The 16,055-nt window shown below is 45.8% G+C and overlaps 1 protein-coding gene across 1 annotated transcript in view; it reads right to left on the minus strand.

Annotated features, from left to right (window-relative positions):
* The window catches only part of CDH23 (cadherin-related 23), a 523,436-nt gene that overhangs the window by 15,439 nt on the left and 491,942 nt on the right, over nt 1–16,055 (minus strand). The window contains exons 46-50 of the mRNA XM_006889037.1: nt 9,975–10,433; nt 4,278–4,394; nt 2,911–3,135; nt 2,272–2,441; nt 1,917–2,054 (exon numbers count right to left, since the gene is read on the minus strand). Of these exons, the coding sequence (XP_006889099.1) occupies nt 1,917–2,054; nt 2,272–2,441; nt 2,911–3,135; nt 4,278–4,394; nt 9,975–10,433 (1,109 nt within the window). The remainder of the gene's footprint in view (nt 1–1,916; nt 2,055–2,271; nt 2,442–2,910; nt 3,136–4,277; nt 4,395–9,974; nt 10,434–16,055) is intronic.

The raw sequence follows: 16,055 nt of genomic DNA on the forward strand, positions 1-16,055 counted from the left end.
CTGTCTTGCAGAGGGTGAAACCAAGTTTCACCTCGGAGGAAAGGATTTTGAAGCTCTGATTTTTTAATTTTTTTTTAAGCTCTGTTTCACTTACTTTGGGCACGTGGCCAGGAAGAACCAGTCTTTGGAGAAGGCTATCATGCTCAGAAGGGTGGAGGGACAGCGCAGGAGAGGGAGACCCCGGATTAGATGGATTGATACAGTAACTGGGGCAATTGGGTTGGTGTGTCAGAGTCAGTGAACTGGATCAGGATAGAGAAGGGTTCAGAGCTGTTGCACACAGAGTTGCTATGAGTCACAGGCTACTTGATAGCACAATACAACAACAACCCAAAGGCTCCTGGTTCAGATCTACCAGTTGCTCCATATGATAAAGATGAATTATCTCCTCCCATGTGATTCTCTGCCTCTGAAAACCCACTGGAGGCCACTGGGAGTCAGTTCTGACTCAACTGTATACAACAATAACAAGAGATCCTAATCTTTTCAAATGCTTGCTATGCTTGTGTAAGATGGACAGTGAACAAGCATGACAGAAGAAAAATGGAGGCCTTTGAGTTGTTGGACACAAGTACTGAAAAAGCCAAAACAAAAAATCTGTCAAGAGGGGAGCTCTGGTGGCCTAGTGGCAAGGAGCTGCAACTACAATCCCAGAGGCGCACGGTTCGAATCCACCAGATGCTCTGCCGGGGAAGGAGGGACAATCTCCTCCTGTATCAGTGAGATCTGATTTGACGGTACACTCACACAAAAATAATAATAATAATAAAAATCTGTTTTGGAGGAAGAGCGACCAAGGTGCTCCTTAAAGACAAGGATGGCGAAACTTTGTCTCATATACCCTGGGCATGACTATGGAAGGACTAGTCTTTGGAAAAAGGCATCATGATGGAGAAAGTAGAAGATTGGAAAAAGAAAGACCCTCAATGAGATGGACTGGCCATGACTGTAGCAATGGCCTTGCGCATGTCAGAGATGGTGAGGATGGCACAGGATAGGGCATCCCTCAGAGCTATTGTTCATAGGGTTGCTATGAGTCTCAGTCGATTTAACAGCATCCAACAGCAACAAAACAGTAAGGGTATACACTAGAAATCTTCTTCATCTTTTCTCCTGAGTATTTACTCTCCTACAAGTCTGCTAGGAGAACAAACAGGTTTGTCCTGGAGAGGGTGAAGCTGGAATGCTCCTTGGAGGCAAGGATTCTGAAGCTTCGTCTGACATGCTTTGGGCATGTTGCAAGGAGGTACTGGTCCTTGGAGAGGGACATCATGTTTGGCAGAGTGGAGGGATGTCACAGGAGAGGAAGACCCTCGATGAGATGGATCGATTCTGTGAGTGGAGTGGTGGGAATGAGTGTGTCTGAGTTGGCGAGGTTGGCACAGGACAGATGGCGTTTAGAGGTCTTGTACATAGGGTCGCTATGTACAAGCAACTCAACGGCACATAACAACAACAGGTCCAGCAATCAGAGAAGCATAGGTGTTACCTTCTCCGGCTTCCTCCCTACCCAGCACTGAGTATATGGTTATTCGTACAGCAGATGTTCAAACTGGCCCACTTTCTACATAGCTTTCCATGCCTCATCTTTGAAAGGCTTAAAAAGAATTTTTGTTTGTTTGTTTGGTGGGGACACTTAGAATTCTTTGTGCCCACTAAGCCCTCTAGGCTAGTTTGAAACGACTCTGGCCAGCCACTTCCTCCCATGTCTGCAGGGATGGAAAGGCCTCAGTGAGCAGACGTGTGGGACGCTGAGAGCAGGGGTTCCTGACGTGGATGAAGAACCCCTGAGGCTCAAGACTTCTAGATGGCAGGGCTCAGAAACGGGGGGACGGCTGCAGTGACCTTTGGTGGCTTTTCAGTCTGGACCCTGGACCCTTCACAATCACATACATGGACCTTTCAGCCCCATTTACCGAGGTGGGGTTGATGGCGAACTTGCCCTCTCCATCCACGAGGCTGTACTCGATGAGGGCAAAGTTGCCAGAGTCGGCGTCTGTAGCAGAGACTGTCAGGATGACAGTGCCCACAGGCACATCCTCAAAGATGGCTTCCTAGTGTCCAGCGGGCAGGGAGAGAGAGAAGGCCAAGATGAGTCACTGCCTTTGTCCTGGGAGCTCACCGATGAAGGGACCAGGGGGCTTAAGCTCTCTGTGGGACTGTCACTCCCAGGGACACAGAGGTTGTCAGGGAGGGCAGTTCTAGAAGTCAGCCAAGGGTCCTAAGAAAGGGGTGCATGTCCTGTTCCCAGCCTGTGGGCCTGGAGCCCACCTGGTAGGAGATATGGTCAAAGATGGGGTTGTTATCGTTGATGTCCACGATCTCCAGGTAGACGGGGATCTCGGCAGCCCGCGGAGGGGACCCGTTGTCTGAGGCCCTCACGGTGAAGTTGAGCCAATGCAGCTCCTCATAGTCCACTGTCCGGTTGGCAATGACCTTTCCTGAGACACAGAGGCGCCCAATCACATTTCAGTCACTGCACTCGTGGGCAGCTCTCCATAGCATAAAAGGAGGATCTAGAGTTCTGAGGGGCAGGAGTGGGCCTCTGAAGAAGAGTGGCAGGCCAGGGCTGGGAGGGACTGGTGTCTAGTGGTTTTCCTTATGGGGGATGGGAGGAAGAAGGCTTGTCTGGAACCTCTGGGGTGACCCTCCTGGCTCCCTGAATGACGCTAATAGTGGGAGGCTAGAGTGGTGAAGGTGGTGGTGGAATAGTCCAGGTTCCCAGCAGATGCCATGGGGGGTTTCTATCCTCACCCAGATGAGATGCACTGTCCTCTCCTGTAGACATCAAGGAGAGCATGCAGTACTGGCCATCTTGGATCTGGCCCAGGCCACTGAAGAGCCAGGTTGGCCTCAACTAGAGAGTAAGAAGCAGGCACAGACACAACTCGCCAAACCTTTGTGACGCACCTGTGGAGGAGTCTTCCAGCTGGACATAGCCTGGAGGGACGACATCCAGCAGGGTGTAGGTGATCAGTCCATTGAGGCCCTTGTCGGGATCCACAGCAGCCACAGCGATGAGTGTGGTGCCCGGCGTGGCCCCCTCCAGGACCCGCTCTGTGTAGTAGGTGATCCCAAAGGGCTTGAACTGCGGTGTATTGTCATTGACGTCTAGGATGTTGACCGTCAGCTTGGCTGGGATGGAGCATGGGAGGTCAAGGTGAGGAGGGTCCAGGGTGGCTGGCTCAGGCCTTGCTAAGCTCTACCAATCTCACATTGGAGAGGACGTCAAATCCAGCAAATCTCACATCCCTCCTGGAACTCCTTGCAACTTGGCCCATCTGTCAGGTCATGGCATGAGACTCCTCCACTCACTCTTCTACCATGGGCAGGGGATGGGTTCTACCAACATGCTGAATGACCTCAGTGGAGCCCCTGACCCTCACTGGGCCTCAGTCTCCTACCCTGCGCAATGACACAGAGCTGGGTGGTCATGAAGACCCTGCCCATGATTCAGCCTGTTTCCCACCCGAGTCACTCTCTATATAACCAGCCTGCGTCCTTTGCCCTCTGGAGCCTGGGACACAGAGGGTGACAACATATGTCCTTCCTTCTTAGAGACTCGGGCCTCTGGTTGTGACGTCACTATTGGCCGGGCTGGATCCTCACCCCAGCAGCTGGCCTTACCACATGGCTGGAGTCACTGGAGGCCACCCCATCCCCACCTCCACTCTTGCCTGACTAGGAAGCCCCCCTTGCTTCCCATTCTGGCTTGTGCCTCAGAGTGGCCTCTTCCCACAGACAGCAGAGCGGGTCCCGTCTTTGCTTCACCATGGAACCTGCACACAGACATACAAACACACCACCCCGCTCCCCATCCTCATATGCTGTGTCTGGGGCCTCAGGCCACCTTTCCTTGCTCTTTCCATCCTCTGGGCCTGACTTCGTATTTCCTGTCAGGTTATGGGGTTCCAGTCTTGCACCTCAGGTTTGCCTTATCTACCAGTTATGGTAATTGCATCCCAGGCTGTGTTTGTTGACAGACCCTTTGCTCAATCCCCTTCCAGGTTTTACCAAGCCTCCATCTCACTTCTGAGCCAGAGGCTTGAGACCACAGTCCTAGGCTCCTGGATCCCTGATGCTGACCTCTCCTAACTGGGACAGGCCCTCAGCCTCGCTGTAACTTGCCAGCCCACCATGCTCCTTGTGCTGCCTGACTGCTGGCAGCCCTGTGCCTGATGCTCCTTTCAGTGGCTTAGCAAGTGCCTGCTTCTGGCACACCTCTGCCCTGATTTGCTCTGAGTAACCAATGGGAGATGTGTGCTGGGGAAACTCACCATTTGGCACACTGACAGCACGCTCCGGTAGGTCGCTGGCGTTGTCAATCACTGAGAGGGTGACCTCATAGGTGGCAACCAGCTCCCGGTTCAGGGGGGACTTCACTATTACAGACCCTGTTGAGCACATCAGGTCAGGTTTAGCCTAGGGGAACACCTTACAAGCTGGGCCTCCCATTGGGTGCTCATGGCAAACCCTCCCAACCGCTGTATGTAATGGACAAGGTCCCAGTGGACATTGGGACTTGCTTTGACTGGGATGGTCTCACAGTCATTTCTAAGCTGGGGGTACACCACTGCCCCTTACTAAGGAAAGGAGTGACCACTACAAGTTATTTAACCTTCATTCCCCAATTTGTAGTATGAGGACAATTATAGTACCTACCACATAGGTTACTGTGGGAATTACAAAATGAATTTGTAAAGTGACAACAGTGGCATTCAATAAGTTCCATGAGATTATTTAAAAAAATTCTTGTATTAGGGAGAGATCAAGTAAGAAGAAGGTTTTGGGGAGCTGGAAATCCTGGGGGGGTCAACCCTGGGGGGAAGTGGTGGAAGCCAGGTCCATCGGGCCTGCCCCTCGGTATTGGTTAAGTGGGGAATGACGGAGGAAGGACAGCAAGTCCTGTGTTTGAACTACAAGGAGCTGTTGTCTCCTTTCCTCTCTGCTGCTTCCCAGAGTCCCACACCTACACCTCAGAAGCAGAGAGGGACCTTATAGATATAGAAGGCTCTAGACCGGGGTTGGGAGTGGACAGAACTAGTTTTATCAACCCCTGTCTGGCTCTGCTAGGGCGTCTTTTCTTGTCTTTTGGGAAGCTCAGAAAATCTTTCAAGTGGCCCCACCCAATCTCCTCTTTCAGGCACCAGGTCTTCTGGGGTTCCCTTTCCCCCTTGGCAGACTGCCCTGCTGGGTTCTGTTCTCCATGGTCAAGGCCACAGAGCAGTCACTTACCCTGGGCTGCCTCCTCCTCCTCCTCTTCCTACTCTCGCTCCCCTTCCCCCAGGCGGGGGAGCGAGGATGGGGAGAGGGCGGCTGCATTCAGTCTGCGAAGGCTGGGCCACGGCCTGGCCCTGGCCCCACAGGACGGAAGGGGTGGTGGTGGGGTGTGGGAGGCATGGAGGAAGGCAATGAGGTGAAGCAGAGAGGAGATGAGGTGGGAAGTGACAGAGAAACAGAGCTCAAACCTGCAGGCCTGCCAGCCGTGAGGAAGAGAGAAGAGGGTTAACATCAGTTAGTTCAGGGTGCCGTGGACATGGAGCAGGGCAGGGCTTGGGAGAGATGGGGGTGCAGAGGAGACCAGGGTAGGAGGTGAGGAAGGGAGCAGTGGAGTAGGACTGGGGTCGAGGGGAAGGTAAGTCAGGGGAACAAGCAGGGACCCGGTTGGAGTGCAGAAAACAGGGGGTTGAGGCTCTAGCAGGAAGAAAAAGGAGGGAAGGTGAGTAGGGGAGTTGGGGAAGAAGGAGCACAGAAGACACTGAAAAAAAAAAATAGAAGAGAGTCACAAGAAAGAGAAAAGAGGAAATGGGAGGAGCATCAGTACAGCACAAAGATGCTGGGGCCTGGGGTGGCTCTCCAAGGTCCTGAACAACTAACAGAGCCTGGCAATGTCGCAACACTAGGACAGAATGGATTCTTTTTACCTTCCCCTAAAAGCCACAAGAAGAATTGATGCCTTTGAGTTGTGGTACTGGAAAGGAGTCTTGAACATACCATAGACCACCAAGAAAACTAGTAAGTCTATCTTGGAGAGGGGTAAAACCAAATTTCTCCTAGAAAGCTAGGATTTTGAAGCTCTGTCTCATAGACTTTGGGCATATGGCTAAGAAGGACCGGTTCTTGGAGAAGGACATCATGCTTGGAAGGGTGGAGGGATGGTTCAGGAGAGAAGGATCTCGGATGAGATGGATTGATATAGTAACTGGGGTAAATGGGGGTAAGTGTGTCGAGTCAGTGAGACCGGCTCAGGAGAGGGCAGGCTTTTGAGCTGTTGTACATAGGGCCACTACGAGTCACAGGTGACTCGAAGGCACAAAACAACAACAACAACAACAAAATCCATCAGCTGCTCCATGGGAGAAGGATGGGCAACCTCCCATGTGATTAAACTGTCTGAAAATCTGCTGGAGCCTAAGCTATGAGTAGGTTCAGACTTGACAGCACACAACAACAATAAGGGACGTTCTGGTGGCCAAGTGATAAGAAGCTGTGTTGCAATCAGAAAGGCATATGGTTTGAAACCACCAGATGCTCTGCAAAAGATGGGCAGTCTCTCCTGTGCGATTAACTGCTTCTGAAAATTTGCTAGAGGGTGAGCTTTGGGTCGGTTCTGACTTGATGGCACACAACAACAAGGTGTGCTTGAAGGGAGCTCTGGTGGCCTAGTGGTAAGGAACTGCACTGCCAGTGCAAGGATCTGCAGTGTGGATCCAGCAGCTTCTCTGTGAGATAAAGTTTGGCAATCAACTCCTGTGTGATTTACTGCCTCTGAAAACCTGCTGGAGGGTCAGCTATGGGTCAGTTCTGACTCTACAGCACACAACAACAACAACAACAACGTGTGTTGTTTGAGTATGTCAGAAATTATGAGGATGACACAGGAAAGGGTTCATATCTGGTTTTCACAGAGTTGCTATGAGTCATACCTGACTCGATGGCACCTAGCGATAATAACAAGGTGTGCCAGATGCGTGCACATATGCACAGTATTTTAAATTGTTCACATGAATGCAAAAGCTAGACAATGAAAAACAGAAAAAGAACTGACACATTTTAATTCAGAGGGGATGGAAAAGTGTAGCTAATATACCATGGGTGAGCAGAAGGAGGTACAAATACTAGTGTTTTTGGAAGAAGTCCAGCCAGCCAGAATACTCTACAGACATAAGGATGGCAAGATGTTCTCTCCTGTACTCTGGGCATGTCATCAGAAGAGACCAGACCTTTGAGAAGGATTTCATGTGTGGGAAAGTCAGCAAAAAAAAGGAGGATGACCCGCAGAGAGATGGAGTGACCTGGGGACTGCACCAGTGCACTCAGACATAACAAGGGGTGGCGAGGGTGGTGCAGAAGCAACTGTTTCCTACTGCTGTGCACTGCGTCCCTACGAGCTGGAAGCACCCTGAAGGTGCCTGACCACAACGATAACAGTGCTTACAGCTTTTCTTGGTTATTCTTCTGCATCTCAGGCACATACTGAGCGAATCGCTGCTCGTCTTAGGTCACTGCAGTTTTTCTTGTTTTATATATGTATTGCCTTTTATAGACCTTTCTTCTCCCCACTTCCTCTTGTTCAAAAATCACTGTAATGCAATCCTGAAGGCATGTGGTTCGAGCTGCTCTGTGGGAGAAGGATGGACAATCTCCTCCCATGCAATTAACTGTCTGTGAATATGTGCTGGAGGGTCAGCTATGGGTCAGTTCCGACTCTACGGTACACAACAACGATAGCAATATATTGAAATGTATTTTTATTGTGAACTGTTATAGCAAATTGCGCTTAATTTTGTTTATGCATTTTACATTTATACAAATGGCATTGGGTTTTTTTTCTACTCTTTTCAGTAAGTACTCATCACCTGAGATCACCCACGTTGCTCTGTATACAGATAATCTGCTGTTTTTAGCTCCTGCCTGGTACAGACATCCTAGGTGGACAACTGGGTGGTGTCCCGCTCATAATCACTAATAATACTGTGGTGAACTTCCTCTTAAAGTCCCATTATTGGCCTGAGAATTGCTTTGCAACATGGATCTTGGAAGACATCTAGCCAGAACTGTCCAAAGATACATGGAGACAAATATCCAGGAGCAGAATTGCTGCATTTGAGAGTACAATGCACGTGATGACAGACTGCTGTCCAAGTGATGGAGCCAGTCATTCATGAGTCTCAATGTCCCCACATTGTTACCACTCCACAACTCCACAACAACGCCCAGTACTGTAGTGTCTGCTAAGGACAGAAGGAACAACCATCTAGCATCGTGGTTTTACCGTGCATTTCTTTGATCATCACTGATTTTAAACATTTGGTATGTTAGTTTTTTCTGTCCCTTTGGGGTCTCCCAAGAAGTACCCCTCAATGTTCCAAAGGAGAAAACAAAAACAAAAACAACCACTGATGGCAAAAGAAAAAGTAATAAAATATCATGAAATCAACTGAAAGATAAGTCCAAGTTCTCTTTGTTTCATGATCTCTCACTGCTATGGAGTCAGAGCTGACTCATAGCTGACGTTCCAGCTGGTTTTCAGAGGCTGTAAACTGCACAGGAGGAGAATGTTAATCTTCCTCCCTGTGAGCCACTGGTGGATTCAAACCACCAGAGAAATAGCGCCTTTGGGTTGGCAAAGCATCTCTCTATGGACTAAGCCAGAGCGTCTTAGGTTTCATGACAGTCTAAGGACATTTTTAAGGGTACAGAAATGACTTTCAGTTTATTTACATGTTTAAATATTTAAACCATATGGAGAAAGCATTTAACCACTCAGTAAAGAAATGCATGGTATCATTTTCTCATAAAATTACAAGCATGGAAAATGGGAGATACTTTTTTCCCCTGCAAATAATAATCACCTTTGGTCTTCGTCTAAAAACTCTTCTTTCCCCAAAGTCTTTTTTGTAAATGTGATATATTAATTGGTGTTGTTGGTTTTTTTTAAATAGCAACTAGTTTGGTGGGTTTGTTTTTTGTTTGTTTTTAAATAGCATAGTGACACAACAATTTCTTCTTATTGGAGGGACCGACTGGCAAACAAGTGTGGATTATTTGTCTAAAAACATGCTGTTGTTAATGTACCACTGAGTTAAAACTGACTCTCAGCTGACCCTGCAGTGGGTTTTCAGAGACAGTAAAGTGCATGGGAGGAGATTACTCATCATTCTCCCACAGATCAGCTGGAGGGTTCCAGCTACGTGCCTTTGGGTTGGCGGCACATCTCCTTACCATCAAGTCACCTGCTGAGTTACAGAGAGATTGGCAAGAGGATGGAGATACAGTCTCCATCATACAGCACTGGTGCCAGGAAAAGGCGGAGCTGGTCAGTGAAGGAAGGCAGCTATGCTAACCACTATCCCACTAGTGCTGAACTGGTCAGTGGAGGAGAGAGAAAGCAGAGAGGGAAGAAGAAAAGTGAGACAGGGAGAGAGGGTAGAAGATGTCAATAAGGGAAAGAAGAGAGGAGAAAGGCACAGTCATTTATACAAATTAAACACATCTGTAACTGGGCAAATCTTTTGAGGCCAGAGGTCCAAGAAAACTGCATAAGCTTCTGACATCACTTCGGTATGTATTTGATATATAGATCAATATCTGTACAAATTTAATCTTTTATTTTCTTGGTAACTTGTAATCACAGAGAAAGTGTTTGAAACTTTCTCATGAAGTGTATATAATGGCATGAAAATTCCTTCAGAGAAATTTATGTTCCTTTCAGTTTTACCAAACTGCAAATTTTCAGCATAGATGTGAAAAGCATTGAAATTATAACTGTGTACACAATGAAAAAATAATTCACTAAATTTGCCCCTTTTTTTTTTTACACAAAATAAAACATCAAAGTAAAATAAAAATTAAAATAAAGTCAAGCAGTCAGTTGAGGGAAAGGGGGAAGCAGGGAAAGAAAAGATAAGAAATAGAGTGAGGGGTCAGGGGCAGGGAGTTGGGGAGCGGGGACTGGTGGCAAACCTTTGTACCTGTGTTGATATTCACTGCAAAGGCGTCCTCCTGGTCAGGCACCAGGCGGTCAGTGTCATCCTTGGCCACGATGCCGATGATATGGTATTCCAGCTTGGGGTTAAGGTCGCGGTCGATGGCGGTGACGTTGGCAATGACGGTGCCCGGCTCTGCTGACTCTAGCACGCTCACCGTCTGGATGGGGTTGAGGAACTCAGGGCGGGAGTCATTGATGTCATCAATGAGGACGGTGATGATGGCTGTGCCCGAGAGAGGGGCAGTGCCACGGTCGGTGGCCACCACCGTCAGCCTGTAGGATTCCTGCTCTTCCCGGTCGATGGTCACGTTGCTGACGCGGATGATGCCGGTGACTGGGTGGATCAGGAAGCGGTCCTGAGCCCCAGCTTCTATGCGGTAGATCAGTTCCCCATTGAGGCCACTGTCCTCATCTGTGGCTGTGACCTGAAGGACTGAGAATCCTGTGGAGAGGGGATGGGGGTGGGGTTTGCTGAGCAGTCACAGTGGTCTTCCCTAGGAGCTCCTCTGGGATCCTCTGCAAGGTCACTTAAAACACTGTGTTTACAAGCGACACAAGACTGGTCCTAGCAACCAACTGTAGAGCATTCAAGAGCTGGGGGAAAAAATCCTTAAAAAAAAACCAACCGTAATTCAACAGAACAACAATAACAAACCACCAGATTTTGTGAAACAATGTTCAAATCCTGAATTTCTCCATGGCTACTCTGATATTTTTTTAAATGTCAATTATCACCAACTTCTGCAAAGTGTTCTTTTTCAGTGGTCCAACTTTGTTGATGCCTCACAAGGGTCTCGGGCTGCTGACCCAGCGATGCACATTTACCTTGTTGCACAGAAGCCATTCTTTATGCAACCTTTTATTTTCCTGTCTGAACTAGTACAAAGGATCTCAGAGATCATCTGGTCTAATTCTTCAAGAAAAACAAAGAAAACCAAATCAAAAGAAATAATGCTACTATATTAGATACTATATTTGAAAAGGCTAAAGAAAGGATTGCACACAGACGTGATCGTGAACAGAACAGGGTGGAGGAAGTGGGGGAGCAGAGACTAGTGGATGGATGGGTAGGGTGAAAGGAAAGAGGGGTAGAGTGAGGATTTGATATGACTTTGTAAATAAGAGTATTACTTAATTGTAATTAATGTTATCAAACAAAATGTGTATGAGCAATTGAACGAAAACCAATAAAACAGAACACAATTAAAAAACCCAAGCCCTTAAATGTATTGCCATTGAGTCAGAATCACCTCAAATACTTCAGGGGTTTTTTCAGAGGCTCTAAGTCACAGGAGGAGATTGCCCATCTTTTCCCCGAGTTGTGGCTGGAGGCACCACTTGAGTGAGCAGAACAACTACTTACAGTCTAGGCCACCAGAACTCTCTATAAAATAACAAAAATAGAGAATTCATGTACGTCCTTGAGATCTGTATCTACACCTACACCTCTACCTGGTGGTCTAGTGGGTAGGGAGTGGTCTGAATTTGATCTGTGGGAGAAAGATGGGAAATCTCCTTCTGTGCGATTTACAGCCTCTGAAACTTTGCTAGAGGGTCAATTATGAGTTGGTTCCCACTTGACATTGATGAGCTGTGATGTTGGTATTATGTGGAGGTGGCCATGATCCTTGGATCACTGTAACTATTCTGTGTTTTAAGTTCTAGCCTTTATGACATTAATGAGGCAGGACTAGAGGCAGTTATGTAAAGTTATAATCAGCTTGATCTAATGAGGGGGAAGTCCTCTCTGGGTGTATATTAATAAATATGTCAACACTCTTAGCACCAGCAGTCAGGAAATCAAAAGACAAATTGCATTGGGAAAGTCTGCTGTCAGAGACCTCTCCAAAGTATGGAAGAGCAACTATGTCAGTCTGGAGATTAAAGTGCGCCTGATACAGGTCATGGTCATTGCAGTTACTTGTTATACATCAGAAAGCTGGACAGTTACTAGAGATCACAGAAGGGGAATTTATGTCCTTGAGCTGTGGTACTGGAGAAGAGTATTGAATATACCACGGACTGCTAAGAGAACAAACAAGTTCATCCTGGAGAGGGTGGAGCCAGGCTGCTCCTTGGAGGCAAGCATTCTGAAGCTTCATCTGACATACTTTGGACATGATGCAAGGAGGGATCAGTCTTTGGAGAGGGACATCATGCTTGGGAGAGTGGAGGGACAGTGCAAGACAGGAAGATGCTAGATGAGATGGATTGATTCAGTGACTTGGGTAATGGTGATAGGTGTATCAGAGGCAATAAGGTTGGCACAGGATAGAGCAGAGTTTAGGACTGTTGTACACAAGATCGCTATGAGGTGCAGGTGACCCAATGGCATATAACAACAAAAATATGTGTATATTGTGTGTACACACACACACACACACACACATACATGCACTTAATATATGTATGGACTTTGTGGTAAAGTAAGTGAGCTTTTTGTCCAACTCTGTATCTGGTTTATAACTGCTGCATTTGAATCAGAAGCCTGTCCTCATTCAACTTTGGGCTTGTCAGTCTCTGAAGTCAGCAGTCTGTTGATGACTTGCCTATTGATGACTTAGACTCATTAGCCTCCCCAGACACCTCTCTCCTGAGGTCTGGCCCAGGGGCAAGACCTGGGACTTGTCAGCTTCCATAGCATATGAACCATTTCCTTGAAATAAATGTTTCTCTCTTTTTAAGCTTCAGTGGTTTTGTTTCTCTAGAGAACTCAGTCAAAAACAATAACATCAGGCTGCACTTTGTCCAAGAGAGATTTGTTTGTTTTTTTCTGACAGCCCATAGAATGTTCAATGTTCTTTGCCAACACCACAATTCAAAGGCATCAATTCTTTTTTCAGTCTTCCTTGTGCACCTAAAAGCTTTTGCACACACATGAAGCACTTGAAAAAATACCATGGCTTGGGTCAGGTGCACCTCAGTCCTCAAAGTGCCAGCTGTGCTTTGTAGCTCTTTAACAAGATCTTTGTAGCAAATTATCCCAATGCAGTAAATAGGCTCTTTGATTTTTAGACCACTACTAAGGTGTGCCTGATCCAGGTCTTGGTATTTTTTTTCCAATCAGAGAGCTAGACAATGACCAAGGATTACAGAAGAATTGATGCCTTTGAGCTGTGGTGCTAGAGAAGAGTTGTGAACATACTGTGGGACTGCCAAGAGAACTAACAGGTCTGTCCTGAAGAGGGAGAAACCAAGCTGCTCCTTGGAGGCAGGGATTTTGAGAATCTGTCTCACATATTTTGGGCATGTAGCAAGGAGGGACCAGTCTTTGGAGAATATCATGCTTGGAAGGGCTGATGGGTTGACACAATAACAGGAGTAATGAGGGTAGGTGTGTCAGAAAAGAGTGAGATTGGCTCAGGATAGAGCATGGTTCAGAGCTATTGTGCATAGGGTCGCTATGAGTTGTAGTCGACTCTTAACAAAAACCCAATGCAATGAATACATTAATTGCTTTTTAGATGGCTGCTTCTATGGTATTGACTGTAAATCCAAGCAAAATGAAATTCCTGAAAATGTTAATATTTTTTTTAATATCATAATGTTGTTTCTGGAGAGAGGATAAAAGGCACTCAAGCATCAAAGATTCTCCTTCATGGGGTCGCTATGAGTTGCCTGTGACTCGATGGCACTTAACAACAAAAACAACAACAACAAAAACAACACAATGTTGTTTATTGGTCTAATTGTGAGTTTCCCTTTCCTGATATTGAGATGTAATCCATATTGGAAGCTACAGTTTTTGAGCTTCATTGGTAAACGCTTCGAGTGTCCTTCATTTTCAGCAAGCAAGGCTGTGGTATCTACACATTGCATGTTATCAATAAGCCTTGATACATTCTTCCTCAGTGCACATGGAACAGTCTCTAGAATTGGCTACCTGTTTGGTCATAAAGCAAACTTCGGCAAATTAAAAAATAAAGTACTACAAGGTGTATTCTCAGATAGAAATGGTATGAAATTAGAAATCAGTATTAGGATGATCAGCCGGGGTGGGGGTGGGAATCCCAAGTACGTAGAAACCAAATAGCATCCTTCTTGAACACTATTGGGTAACAGAAGAAATAAAAAAGTAAATTGAAATTTTGTTGAAACAAGTAAAAAAAGGAAATGCAGTATATAAAAATCTGTGGGAGTGCTTGAGGTAAATTCATAATTAAAAACACATGCCTCAAGAAAGAAAGAAGTAAAATTACCTTAACTCAACATCTCTGACAATTAGCAAAAAGTGTGGGAACCTAAACCTACAAGTTCAGAAGAAAGGAAATGAAAGCAGAAGAAAATAAAACAGAAAAAAAGAGTTAAATTGTTTCAAAGAGTTCAAGTTCTTGGAAAAGATTAATAAAATAAATAAGTCACCATCAAATATAATAAAAAAAGAAGGCAAAGAGTTAAAAAAGCAAATAAGAAATGCCATAGGTGACATCACAACAGAGCTGAAATAAAAAAAGGATAATAACAGAATTCCATGAAGAACTGTAGCCCAATATATTTGAAAACCTAGAGGAATGGGTGCAGTTTTAGACTCTCACTGTCTACCTAAATTAACAGAGCTAGAAAATTTAATTTTAATAGACCCATTACAAAAGAAAAGATCAGTATTCTGAATCCACCAGCTGTTCTTAGATGTAGAATCTTATTAGAAAATTGGATAATTTGCACTTGAATGTTCTTTTTAAATTTTTTTTAGTGCTTATAGTCTGCAATATTAATTGATGCTCAACATCAAGAAAACAAAGATTCTCACCACTGCAGCAACTAGCAGCTTCATGATAGGTGGAGAAGAGATTGAGATCGTTAACAATTTCAGCTTGCTTGGCGCCACAATCAATGCTCTTGGCATCAGCAGTCAGGAAATCAGTAGACAAATTGCATAGGAAAAAATCTGCTGTCAGGGACCTCTCCAGAGTGTTGAAAAGTAAGGATGTCAGTCTAAGGACTAAGGTGTGCCTGATCCAGACCATGGTCTTCACAATTACTTGCTATGTATCAGAGAGCTAGACAATGACCAAGGATGACAGAAGAAAAATCAATGTCTTTGAGTTGTGGTGTTGGAGAAGAGTACTGAACCATGCACGGGCCACTAAAAGAACTAACAGGCCTGTTCTGGAGAGGGTGAAACCAAGCTGTTCCGTTTCACATACTTTGGGGATGCTGCCACATAGACCAGTCTTTGGAGAAGGATATCATGGCTGGAAGGGTTGAGGACCCAGGGAAGAAAGATGCTGGATAAGATGGATTGACACAATAACTGGAGTAATGAAGGTAAGTGTGTCGAGAGAGTAAGACTGGCTGAGGATAGAGTAAGATTCAGTGCTATTGTACATAGCAACACTATGGTTGATATGAGTTGTAGTTGACTTAACCACACTTAACAACAATAATAACTCTTTTATACCTTTTCTATAATGCATCTGAATTTTATAGTGTCTGACAAAGGGTAAGAATCTGTACCAGAAACACTTTTTTCCACATTAAATAGCATATTTTCCCTGATGAATTGATAATTTTATATAATATTATATTCTTTAATTTACCAACATGTTTATTGGGTTATGGGGTATCAGCCCTCATTAGGGGCATTGTGTTAGCCTTCGTTAAGGGCATGGTATCCAGTTACTTTAGCTGAGGACATAGAGCCTTGCAAATCATCAAGAGCTGGAAGGCCAATATAAGAGAATGCTTTCCACACTGTGAAAGATGGTAGTGGAGACTATGGCGGTGGAGAGAGGGTAAAGAGACGGTGGCACTGCTTTGAGATTAACCAGAGGAACCTTGGAGATAGAGAGCCACAATGAAAGGTTTTGTTTTCTGGATGGCTGATGGAAAAGTTTACAAACAACTGCTCTGAGATAAAGTTTGCTGGATGATTGAGGAAACCAGAGGCTTCTTGCATTTGTGCCACTGAACTGAACCTAGACTTTCATTGGTTGACTAAGAAGTTGCTTTTTGCTAATTGAAGACTTGTGTCTTGCTGTTAATCTGGCTTGGGAATGCTGGATTAAAACTGGACTTGCATTGTATGATATTCCTTGCCTCCTCCACTCTGCAATCTATTTCC

Source organism: Elephantulus edwardii, unplaced genomic scaffold (assembly GCF_000299155.1).
Source record: "Elephantulus edwardii isolate Elephantulus edwardi_28Jun2011 unplaced genomic scaffold, EleEdw1.0 scaffold00074, whole genome shotgun sequence".
NCBI classification, from domain to species: domain Eukaryota; kingdom Metazoa; phylum Chordata; class Mammalia; order Macroscelidea; family Macroscelididae; genus Elephantulus; species Elephantulus edwardii.